The 13,146-nt window shown below is 36.2% G+C and overlaps 1 protein-coding gene across 3 annotated transcripts; it reads left to right on the forward strand.

Annotated features, from left to right (window-relative positions):
* Positions 1 to 6,254: 6,254 nt before the first annotated feature.
* LOC107760503 (putative ABC transporter C family member 15) lies at positions 6,255 to 12,672 on the forward strand. 3 transcript variants are annotated; one of them, XM_075253617.1, is made up of 11 exons: positions 6,255 to 6,319; positions 6,443 to 7,296; positions 7,507 to 8,936; positions 9,024 to 9,110; positions 9,204 to 9,803; positions 9,919 to 10,083; positions 10,266 to 10,560; positions 10,786 to 11,306; positions 11,530 to 11,593; positions 11,712 to 11,951; positions 12,224 to 12,672. In XM_075253617.1, exons 2-11 carry the CDS (start codon positions 6,489 to 6,491, stop codon positions 12,325 to 12,327), a joined length of 4,314 nt encoding a protein of 1,437 aa, XP_075109718.1. In that variant the 5' UTR covers positions 6,255 to 6,319; positions 6,443 to 6,488; the 3' UTR covers positions 12,328 to 12,672. The 3 variants fall into 3 exon arrangements, with proteins under 3 accessions (XP_075109718.1, XP_016434043.2, XP_016434044.2); XM_016578557.2 differs by having other exon boundaries at positions 6,256 to 6,319; positions 7,507 to 9,110; XM_016578558.2 differs by lacking the exon at positions 6,255 to 6,319 and having other exon boundaries at positions 6,386 to 7,296.
* Positions 12,673 to 13,146: the final 474 nt, after the last annotated feature.

A 13,146-nucleotide genomic window follows, 5' to 3' on the forward strand; every position in this document is an offset into this window, starting at 1 on the left:
CAAATACTTTATGTCCAGAATTGCCACAATAGTGGCATGTACTGTGAAAATAAGAGTGTTTACCTGCAACTGCCTTATTAGTTGACTTGGAGCTTTCCTCAGTCAACTTGTTCAAAGTAGGACGTTTACCAGTAGATCCCTTTACAGTCGACTTATAGCTGTTAAGCTAACGAGACGACTTTGATCGATCAAAGTAGTGGATGGGGGATTTGTGCAAGCTGCTTATTTGTTTGCGAAGCTCAAAATTTTCTTCTTGAAGTAAGTTGTTCTCCACTAGATTTTCTTTAAGCTGAGTATCCCACTTATTCTTTTCGTTTCTCAACTTGTTATATTCTTCAAGTTGGATCTCCCAATCTTTTTTCTCATGCGTCAGCTTCTTATATTCTTCAAGTTGGATCTCCCAATTCTTTTTCTCCTTGCTCAACTTATTATATCCATTTAGAACTTTCTTACATCCATTAAGAACCAATTCAATGTCATCCTGCAATTCATCACATTTATCGCAATACGTAATAGGAGTGGGGCATACCTTGTTAATTTCTCCCATTGCCTTGAAACATTGATTCTCCATTCTTTCGTGATTGTTTTCTTCTTCATACTCATCCTTGTCGCTTGAAGATTTGCGATTCTTTTTCTAGAGATCACAATCCAGAATAGCATTAAAGCACGCCTCGTCAGTTTCTTCTCTTTTCTTGAGACATATGTTTGTCATTTCTTCTTGATCATCATCGTCGCTCCACGTTGAGATTCTATGATTTTTCTTCTTGATGTTGGGAAATTTTAATTTCATATGTCCAGGCTTACCACATTTGTAGCAGCATATGTTCCATTGTTGTTGAACCTCCTTCTTCTGATTTGTTTGATGATTCTGGATGGATTGAGATTTTTTATTCTGTTTCTTTCTACTCATCCTTTTTCTCGTCCTGGGTATCACGCCCGAGTCTTCTCGATCTTCACTATTTTCAGATTCTTCAAGAGTTGACGTGGATTCAATTTCCTTAACCTTGTTGGCGTCCCCATGGATATTTTTCAATTTGTCCCATATATCTTTAGCAGTCTCACAAGTGGATATTCTCTTATATTCTTCTTCACTAATCACACAATAGAGCATGTTGATTTCTCTAGCATTTGTTTGCATAATATCCAACTGTTCTTTTGTGTAGTCAAATATGGATGACCTTTTTACAAGCTTCTTTCCATCACTGTTGTTCGGAATACGTCTGGGTCCATTCTGAATAACTAGTCATGCTCAATAATCTATTGATTGAATATAAACTTTCATTCTTTCCTTCCAATGGCTATATTGTTGACTATTTAAGTACGATAAACTTCTTGTTGAGTATCCTTCTTGAAGTATGGTCTCAACAATTTGATGACCTGCAATGGATCTTTTCTCACTTGCTGTTAAGAAAAAAAAAATAAAGATGTGAGACATGCTCTGATACCAATTGAAAGTACAAGAGGGGGTGAATTATAGCCTTTTTAAATTTCTAGTCGACTACTCTTCAGACTTAGTCGACTTATGCAGAGACAGCCTGCACAGAACTGTTAGTCTTTTCGATTTAAACAAGTGTTAATCGCAATAAACAGTAAAAGAATAGAATGTAGTATAAGAGCGATAAAGTAAATGACACCAGGAATTTTATACTGGTTCAGAACCAATGTGGTATCCTAATCCAATCCTCTTGGGTTGCAAGAGTGTTGTCTTTTAGAGCTCTTTGTAAATTGAATTGAGTACAACCTTTGTGATTTTCGGCGATCACCACCAACGCTGACAGGGTTGGTTTTCACTCGCTCACCAACAACGACCCTTTGGTTTTCACTCGCTCACCAAAGAAACGAACAATGACACAACCTCTAGGACACACTGCCTCTCCAATATTTTCTGTCTCTCTTCTCTCTTTTGGGTACACAGTAAATCTACTAAAGTGAATTACAATGCTTGTTAAGAGTAGAATAAAGAACTTGTAGTTGGATAGACAATTGTATAGAAGGTTGCGTAAGTTTGATGTTGCAAGTATCTTCTCTTTTATACTTGGTCATTGAATATTCTAGCCGTTGCAGCGGTCTTCTAATTTTGGAAAAGGATTTCCTTTGCTGCTACTCCAACTTTCCTTTACTGCTGCTTGCCCTTTTGAACATGATCACAATCTACAAGGCAGATTTGGATATCTTCTGTTAATGCAAACTTTCCTTTTGAATTGGACAATATGAATTTCCAATCATGATGCCAATATCAATTCCTTCCTTGAATAGATCCATGATTAATAATTCTCTGCAATATATAATCTTTATGAATATCTACTTGAGAATAGTCATAATGATTCAATCAAAATCCTCATGATTTACTTTTCCATTATTGTAGCAATTTATTGATTGATTCTAGTAACTCATGCTTCTTTCCATAAGAATAATACTTTCCATCTCATTCCGTAGTATATATTTTGAATAATAAGCTTCTTTGTGCAACATTCCTTAAATGCAAGACTTGGCCAATTCCTTGTAGTACTTGTCCTGGTAAAAATATCTTTCTTAAAATATTTCCTTTCTGATAGATATCAATAAATCTTTGACTCCTTTTTTGATCTTGAAAAATAATCTCTTTCCATAATATAGAATATACTACACCCATAATATATTTTCTTTCCATAGAAAATATATTCTTCTCCCATTATATTGAAAATATTTCTTTCTTAATCTTGGAAAATAATATCTTTCCATAATATAGATTGTACTATATCCATAATATATTTTCTTTCCATAGAAAATATATTCTTCCTTGTCCTTGTAATATCTTTTCCATATAGTATCTTCCTTCCACAAAATAATAGATCTTCTCCATGATTTAGCAACTTTCCTTTCAAGATGTTGAAAAACCTCCCATCCATAATTCCGTAGATTCTTTTTCTGATATTGTAGTAAGACATTCAATATTTGAAATTTCACTTTTAAATATTATTCCTTCTATGGCGCTAGGAGATCAAATCTTTGAAAATAATCTTCCTTGATAAATTCTTCGTACGATATCTCTTTTCCCATATTTGTTTGGATCTTTACCAGCATCTTCTTTCTTGAATAAACCTATACAAAAAATAAGATTACCACAAGTAAATGTTCTTATATTAATAATTGTATTGGTTTGTTATCATCAAAATTAATACGTGAAACCTTGAAGCTAACACATATCTTTTGAGATTTTAAATTTGAATAATTTTCTTATTTTTTATATATAACATTAGAAAAGGAAAACTAATTGATATTTGGACAATTTTTATCTATAATGGCCAAAAAATATTTAAATGTCAAATGTTATTATAGGTGTACAATAACCATTCACTATAAAAGCGAAAAAGATATCGGAACAAATGAGGCTGTTATAGAAAGGGTTACCTGTATATTCCAACTTTGAAACTGATGTCAAGATACTAATGACATGATTTTATAGGTGTATTTAAATGTCAAATGCTATTATATGTGTATAATAACCATTCATTATAAAAGCGGAAAAAATATCGAAACAAATGAGTCCGTTATATTCCTACTTTGAAACTGATGTCAAGATACTGTCACGCCCCGAACCATGGTCTGGGCGTAACACGACACTCGGTGCCTGACTGCATGTAACCGAGCGAACCAACTGCATGGCTGGATCAACATGTGGTATAACTATGAGCTAGAGGTAAATGTAAAACATGATAATCTACTAAATAGTCTGGCTGAAATGTCATAGATGCGGAAAATACTGAAAGTTTTGCAAGTATAAACAAGTAGCCGACAAGGCTAACACATGAAGGCCTGCTAATATCTGACTGACTGGGTTATAGTCTACGAAGCCTCTAAAGAATACTGAAAATGCTAACTGTTTACCGGTACAAGGTCCCCGGTATACCTTATTAACTGAAATACTATAATGACTAAAACAAAATAGAGATAAGGCCCCGAAAGACTGGGGCTCACCAATAGCTGATACGAGATATCCTAGCAAGCAGAATCGTCAACCTGAAAATCGTTACTTGCATCGCGAGATGTAGGTCCCGGGCAGAAGGGACGTCAGTACATTTGAATTGTACTGGTATGTAAAATAGTTGAACAAAAGAACTGTAAATACTGAAACTAAAACTGAACTGCTAGATGATAAACTGATAACTGAACAAGGAAGTAAGGATATGAATACTCCCTCTTCTGAATGATGAACAACCTGTTTGTCTGATAAACTACGGCCTCGGATATATATATATATATATATATATATATATATATATATATATATATATATATATATATATATATATATATATGTGTGTGTGTGTGTGTGTGTGTGTGTGTGTGTGTGTGTGTGTGTGTAAGCTACGGCCTCAAGCCCAAGTATACGTATACATAACTATGGACTCAGGCCCAAAAATGCGTAAAGCATAAACTACGGCCTCAGGCCCAAATACAGGTGTTCAACATTCAGGAATTTAAAATCAGGAACTGAGAATCATACTGCAATACATGATACTGAAATAATGAGCCATACCGAGTTACATGATACTGGAATAGTGAATAGGATTAGACTGAGATAAGTATTCATAATGATTTGATTCGTCATAACTGAAACTCATAGAATATCGAATGATTATGAAACTATGCCATCTAGAGAATAGAAGTTCCACCGCTATTCAGGGAACTAAGGCACAATTACTTTCTGAGGAAACTGATAATGGTCATAATGAATGGGACGTAGGGAGAATCGTAGACATCCCCAAACGTAAAGAGTTAGCCTTACATACCTTATCTTCCTACCTTTGAGCGCAATACAATGGTTGTCAACCCTTTCAACTTTAATCTATAGCAATACAAGTCAAAGGGATTCCATATTAGCAAATAATGCTCATGTTTTGGTCACTTAAGCATTTTATCAAACACTTGGTGAAAATAAAGCTTCATAGTCCTTATTAATGGTGTCTCTACACCCAACAACCCATTCTCTTGTTCCCAGATAAATTTTAAAGTCTCAAATGATTATATCAACATTATTCTTCATCACCCATAATGTAAACAATACCCTTAACCAATAATCAACACTCAACACCCCAACCCTATAATCGTTCATACTTTTCTATCAAACCCATCAACTCATATCTCATGAACTAGGGTTCATAATCATTAAACCAATGCTAGAATCAATTAGAGGGCGAAGACATTACCTTTTTGAAGTTCAAACCCTTTGAATTTGAGTTCTAGGCTTCCTTCTCTCAACAATGATGTCCCAATCGAATATCTAATGATATGGAGGGTTTACCCATGTTAATAAGATGTTGGAAAATTGAAATTAACTTAGAATCACCATTAGAACTTACCTTTGGTGGTGGAAGGACCCTTAAGGAGTTAGGTTTTTGAGAGTTTCTCTTTCTAGAGCAAGTTTTTATGTTTTGGGGCTATGGGGGATGGAATATAGCTTTAAAACGACCCCCACTAGCACGCTCGCGCACCTGGAGGCCTGCCCGCGCTAAACGGCAGTAACACTGCCTCAAAATTAGCGCGGTCGCGCTTATGGGCGCGCTACCGGGCGCGCATATCGTATACTGTTATATAAAATGCGCATAACGTTTTGCACAGAGGTCCGTTCGGGCTCATAATATATCGTTGGAAAGCTATTTCAAAGGCCTACAACTTTTATGATTTGAGTTTTCCCAAATTCCTCACATTTTCACTAAAACCTGATGGAATATGAACTTTCTGCAAAGTTAGTCGATTTTGTCAAATCTTATGCACCTCACTTTCCATCTTGATTTTGAAGTAACTATTTCACCCATAATCATCCCGATGTGACTTCACATGTTCAAGATATAACCTTACCACTCATTTAACACATTCACACCTAAGCCGAATTTACGGGGTGTTACAAATACTAATGACATGATTTTAAGTATTCTCCAAAAAACTAGGCCGATATACTAACGAGATAGAATTTTTTGTTTTAAAAGGACAAAATGCTATAATTTGCAAGAAGACATATATACTAAAAAATGAAGACATTTTTAGTCAGCGGAAAATTTGGCAGACTCCAAGAAGAGATTTCATAGACAAATCCTCAATACGGAATTTTTCTATTGGATAGATTCTATAAGGAATCTACTGATGTGATTGCTCTGGTTACTGTAATCTTTAATTATATTACATACATATAAGCAATACTAATAAATAAATAAATAAAATAAAACACAACTCTATGTATCATTAATTTCATTCACCATTCTGTTTGATTCCCTATTCATCATCATTCCACCAACTTTTCAAAGGGGCACGTGCTTTCTCTTCATAGTACTTTTGATAGGTCTGCTTTTCTCTACTTGCATTTGTATTATTATTATTTTTATATAAGTACCAATTCAATTCTCTATGGATATTTGTAATTTGAGTTTTAATGCTTTGGTCTTTTTGTCTTATTTATTAATAGGTTTTGAGGGCTAAGTTTTGAGTTGTGGTTTCAACTTTCAACCAAGATGGACATCACTCTGAGGCTAATCAATATGGCTTTTTTCTTGCTGTTACTCATATGGTTTTTGATACATCTTTTCAAGAAAAACAGAGGAGAAGAAGATTTTGCAGAAAAAATACAGCCTACATTTTTCAGCAAGATTACAATTTTATTGAATGTGTTAATAGCCATTGCTTACTTGGGATTTTGTTTCCATGAATTGTGGAAGTTGAAAACTTTTGTGTTTGAAGAGTCTGTTTTTTCAGCCATGACATGGAGTTTGTCAAGTGCAGTTTCAATCTATGCATTAAACAAAGAGAAAAGGTGGCCATTATTACTCATTATATGGTGGGTCTTTTCAAGTATTTTTGATATATTTTTAGTCTCACTTCATCTTCTCAACCATTATAATATTTATTATACAAAACCCCCACATTTTCTGCCTAAGACAAATATAATTGATTTTGCTTCCCTACCACTGTCAATTCTCCTATGTTTCAATGCCCTGCCTGATTGTTCTGCCAAGAAATACAATGAAATTGAGCAGCCATTTCTTCAGAAAGAAGTAAATAGACATGATGCTGATGCATTTTCTAATGCTGGCATTTGGAGCCAACTCACATTCTTGTGGCTTAATCCACTATTCAACAAAGGTCATGAGGAAAAGCTGAGAGTAGAACACATACCTTCAATTCCTAATTCTGAGAGTTCCAGTGAAGCTTCTGCTTTATTGGAAGACGCGTTTCGGACAAAGAAAACTACTAGTTTCTCCCTCCCTGATGCCATACTCCACATGATTTGGAGACCACTTGCCTATAATGCTGTCTTTGCAGGTAATTCATGACTCAATTAAGCACACAATATTTGGTTGAAGCCGGTAAAAAAATGTATTATTTGGACATGAATTTCTGACTCTAAATCACTATCTCAATTTGAAGTTGAAATAATGAACAAAAATAGTAAAACAAACATTGATGTGCAAATAATACTTGGTGTGAAGTTATGCCCAAATGCCTTGTAACAACATGCTTCTGTTTTTGCAGGAGTCAACACAATTGCATCCTATACTGGTCCTTTGCTAATAACAAGTTTTGTAAAATTTTTGTCTGAAAAGAAAGATGAGTCCAATTGGCAAGAAGGAATGATTTTAGCCTTCATCTTTTTCTTTGCCAAAACAATTGAGTCACTGTCACAAAGGCAATGGTATTTTGGAGCTCACCGGATTGGTGTTCGAGTGAGAGCAGCTCTGATGGCATTAATATATAAAAGAACTTTGTCGATCAAGTATGGCGGTACAAAAGATGGAAAGATCATAAACTTCATCAATGTTGATGTTGAGAGAATTGGGGATTTCTGCTGGTATATTCATGGAGTTTGGCTGCTTCCTGTTCAGGTTATACTTGCCCTGGTTATCTTGTACAAGAATTTAGGTGCTGCTCCCTCTGCTGCTGCTTTTCTTTCAACCATATTCGTGATGGTAAGCAACACACCGCTTGCCAATATGCAAGAGCAGCTCCACTCAAAGATAATGGAAGCGAAGGACGTGAGAATTAAAGCCACTTCAGAGACCTTGAAAAGCATGAGAGTGTTGAAACTACACTCATGGGAGTCCACTTTCTTCAAGAAGCTGCTTCAACTTAGACAAAATGAGAGAGGATGGCTTAAGAGATACCTTTATACATGTTCTGCTGTGGCTTTTCTCTTTTGGGCGTCACCAACACTAGTTTCAGTTGCAACCTTTGGTGTTTGTATCATGTTAAAAACACCATTAACATCAGGAGCAGTTCTCTCAGCACTAGCAACTTTCAGGATACTACAAGAACCAATCTACAACTTGCCCGAACTCATTTCCATGATTGCACAGACAAAGGTTTCAGTTGATAGGATTCAAGACTTCATGAGAGAGGAAGATCAAAAGAAGTTAACAAGCTATCTTGCTCCTTATAATAATACATCTGAAGTGGCAATTGAACTTGAGCCAGGAGAGTATGCTTGGGGCACAAATGAGTTGAAGAAATCAACGATTAAGATAACCGAGAAAATCAGGATCATGAAAGGGTGGAAAGTGGCAATCTGTGGTTCAGTGGGATCAGGAAAGTCAAGCTTACTCTGTAGTATTATGGGAGAGATTCCTACGATTTCTGGATCTAGTATTAAGACTAATGGTTCAAAGGCATTTGTACCACAAAGTGCCTGGATTCAGACGGGCACCGTTAGAGACAATGTTCTTTTTGGCAAGGAAATGAATAAGGCTCGTTATGATGATATCGTGGAACGATGTGCTTTGAAACGTGACATTGAGATGTGGGCTGATGGAGATCTAAATTCGGTAGGAGAAAGAGGAATGAACCTAAGTGGTGGACAAAAGCAGAGAATTCAGTTGGCTAGAGCTATTTATAGTGATTCAGACATCTATATATTAGATGACCCTTTCAGTGCTGTTGATGCACAAACTGGAGCTCATATGTTCAAGGCAAGTACTACATCCTACTTTTATCGATTTTTTTTCAGTAATCGAGTTGCTCTTATTGATTTTCTACAACCCTTCATCATATTGCAGAAATGCCTAATCCAACATCTACATAATAAAACTGTTGTTTATGCCACTCACCAGTTGGAATTTTTAGATGCTTCTGACCTCATCCTGGTAAGTTGAACTGTTTTCAGCTATTGGTTTTCGGTTGCTTGATTTAAACTAGACAAGTATATCTTAGTTTTGCTGCTTATGTGATATGCTTAGGTAATGAAAGATGGTAGAATTGTTCAGTCAGGAAAGTATAATGAGTTGATTACAGACCCTGACGGTGAGCTCCTAAGACATATGGTGGCTCACAGCAAATCATTAGATCAGGTGAACCCTTCCCAAAAATGCAGCTGCATGACCAAGGGTAAGCATCAGAATAACCAAATTGAAGTCGAAGAGAGTTTTGAAGATCTTACCTGTGACGACAAGATCTTAGGAAGAACTGAGCAGGAAGACGCAGTATCTGGTCGAGTTAAATGGCAGGTCTACTCGACTTTTGTCACTTCGGCATACAAAGGGGCCCTTGTACTTCCGGTCCTTCTATGTCAAGTTCTCTTCCAGGGATTGCAGATGGCAAGCAACTACTGGATTGCATGGGGAACTGAAGAAGAAGGCAGGGTTACTAGAGAGCGATTAATTGGAATATTTGTGCTGATGTCAGGGGGAAGCTCTTTTTTCATCTTAGGAAGAGCAGTTATGCTGTCAACTATTGCAATTGAGACTGCTCAGAAGCTCTACGTTGGGATGATCACATCAATCTTCCGAGCGCCCTTGTCATTCTTCGACTCCACTCCTTCCAGCAGAATTCTGAATAGGGTGAGTGTAGCAGCTGAAATGATCTATATGGCTTAAAATACATCTATATTCAGTTTTAAAAACATGAGTTTCTGGTTGCATCCATTCGTAACTTCATCATTTTCTTGTTTGTCAGTCTTCTACAGACCAAAGCATTGTGGACACAGATATTCCGTATAGATTGGCTGGACTAGCATTTGCACTTATTCAATTATTGAGCATTGTTGTCCTTATGTCCCATGTTGCTTGGCAGATCTTCTTTCTCTTCCTTCTGATACTTGCCATCTCCATGTGGTATCAGGTAATCAGAAGCTCAACCTGAAGTTACTTTTGTCCCCATTCACTTTTAACTGCAAGAAGTTTACTTTTTTACTGAGTGCAGACTGAAAGAGAATGAAGCATATTTCTTTTAAATAAATGTTTTGTATCACTGCTACATTACAATGCAAACAACGTGTATTTAATGATACATTCTTATTACAGGCATATTACATTACCACTGCTAGAGAACTGGCAAGGATGATTGGCATTCAGAAAGCTCCAATCCTGCATCATTTCTCTGAATCTCTCACCGGTGTAGCAACCATTCGTTGTTTTAATCAGGAGGACCGATTCTTGAATAAGAACTTGAAGCTCATTGATAATTATTCTCATGTTGCCTTTCACAACTCTGCTACAATGGAATGGCTCTGTGTTCGAATCAACTTTCTCTTCAATCTGATATTCTTCTTTCTTCTTGTCATCCTGGCAAACCTTCCACGGAAGGCTATCGACCCCAGTAAGCTTTTTTTCTTCTTCTCCATTTCTGTATCATGAATCCAACTTAATACATTCTGCTTCCACTAGGCCAAAAATGTCAGATTCTCTGGTGATGCATGAATAAACATAAAAAAACTACTCTTAGATATAGGAACTTATGAGAAGCAAGGAAGTCAAAGTTATACACCTGAAAATCTATGAAAACAATTTTTTCTTTCTTTCACATGTTTCATCTATTTTGCAGGTTTAGCAGGACTAGCAGCTACCTATGGCTTAAATCTTAATGTTCTCCAAGCTTGGGTTATATGGAACCTTTGCAATGTTGAGAACAAAATGATCTCAGTGGAGAGAATACTTCAGTTTAGCAATGTTCCTAGTGAAGCCCCACTGATAATTGAAAAGTCCAGGCCGGAACCCAATTGGCCGCTAAAAGGAAGGATCGAAATGAAGGAACTTCATGTGCAATACAGCCCTGATCTCCCAAGAGTACTAAAAGGTATAACATGCACCTTTCCGGAGGGAAAGAAAATTGGTGTAGTTGGAAGAACAGGAAGTGGAAAGTCTACTTTGATCCAAGCTCTGTTCAGGGTTGTGGAACCATCTGAGGGATGCATTCTTATCGATGGAATAGACATTTCGAGGATTGGTTTGGAAGACCTAAGGTCTAGGTTGAGTATAATACCACAAGATCCAACTTTGTTCCAAGGAACAATTAGGACTAATCTTGATCTGTTACAACAACATTCAGATCATGATATCTGGGAGGTAATGATCTGCACTTGGAACCTGTTTGGCTTAGCTGATTAAAAGTAGCTGAAATGCTGAAAAACTCTCTTTTAAGTGTTGAAGCTGATTTTATGAATAATTGTTACGTCTTTCGATAGAAGTGTTGAAACAACCAAACTAATAATAGACATTATTTTTCTTAATTTCATTTGAGAGGGTATGACTTGGTAACTTACTGTTTAGAATGGTATTCATTTTTCAGGTCTTGCACAAATGTCATTTGGCTGAGATAGTGAAGCAGGATCCAAGGCTTCTTGATGCACCAGGTACAAATACTAGTTTCCATGTTTATCTTGCAACCTATAAAAAAACTTCAGAATACATAAATAATCGTAAATGGAAACAAATTATCTTCAAATTAAGATCAAGTATTTTATGGTACAGTTGCAGAAGACGGAGAAAACTTGAGCGTGGGTCAAAGGCAGATTGTGTGCCTAGCTAGGGTGTTGCTACAAAAAAGGAGAATATTGGTACTTGATGAAGCTACTGCTTCAGTGGATACAGAGACAGACAATGTCATTCAGAAAACTATAAGAGAAGAAACATATGGATGCACAGTTATAACAGTGGCTCATCGGATACCCACAGTCATCGATAATGATCTTGTTCTAGTTCTTGGTGAAGGTAAAGATACAGAACCCAGCTCCACAAACACTGAAAAAACAGCATAACCAAGTAAACTAGGTGTACATATTAAGAATGCTGTAACAGTTGAAATGATTAATGTATCAGCTACTTGTATACAACTGCATGACAATTGTAGTGGCAGAATATAAGTGTAATCATTAACCTCCAACGGGCTAAGAACTCAAAAAGATGAAGACATAGAACAGCTGAGAATAGACACGTTGTACTATTTATTACATTGCTGACAAAATCCATGTTGTTTGATGCAGGAAAAATTCTCGAGTTTGATACTCCTGACCAGTTATTGAGGAACAGTTCTTCCGCATTTTCAAATTTGGTGACAGAATTCTTGCGGAGATCATCCAAGGGGTAACTTAAAAGCATAGCACAAGGCACATGTGATAGTACATTTAGTTTCTAACCTCTAAAGGAATGACTGACCGATTCAATATTAATGTGGCGTTGTACAGTACAGAATCACAAACTGAAATCAAGAAATAGAGCAAGTTGAGCAGCTATAACTGGATTAATTCATTTACTATACCGCAGCCACTTCTACAAGTACATACTGTATCTAATAACTGCCAACCAAAGGTGACATGAAATCTGTAGGATATTTTCAGTGGTTATTCTTAATCCTTACCTTATAGTTTATGCACTTAATTAGTTATTTCTTGATGCAACAGAAAACTTGAATAGATATCTGTAGTTCATTTGACACCTAGCTGACCTTTAACAGCTAGATCAATAGCCTATTTGACCAAGTTTTTTTTTGGCCAAGTGCTTCTTTTTTTGCCAAAAGCACTTTTCGCCAAAAATTGAGGTGTTTGGCAAGCTTTTGGAAGGAAAAAAAGTGGAGAAGCAGAAAAAAGTAGCTTCTCTCCAAAAATATTTTTTTGAGAAGCACTTTTGAGAAAAATACACTTAGAAGCAGTTTTTTAAAGCTTGGCCAAACACTAATTGCTGCTCAGAAGTGCTTCCAAACATAAACTGCTACTTTTGAGAAAATCACTTTTGAAAAAAAGCACTTCTCAAAATAAAATTTTTGCAGCTTGGCCAAACGGGTTACAAATCTTAAACTGAATTCTGTCTGGATCTGCTTTAAGTATTAATTAAAGTGAGTATTTAGTTGATTAGCCTCTAAAAATCCCTCATATAAAGTACATCATCACTCATCAGTACTTTGTAATAT

Source organism: Nicotiana tabacum, chromosome 5 (assembly GCF_000715075.1).
Source record: "Nicotiana tabacum cultivar K326 chromosome 5, ASM71507v2, whole genome shotgun sequence".
NCBI classification, from domain to species: domain Eukaryota; kingdom Viridiplantae; phylum Streptophyta; class Magnoliopsida; order Solanales; family Solanaceae; genus Nicotiana; species Nicotiana tabacum.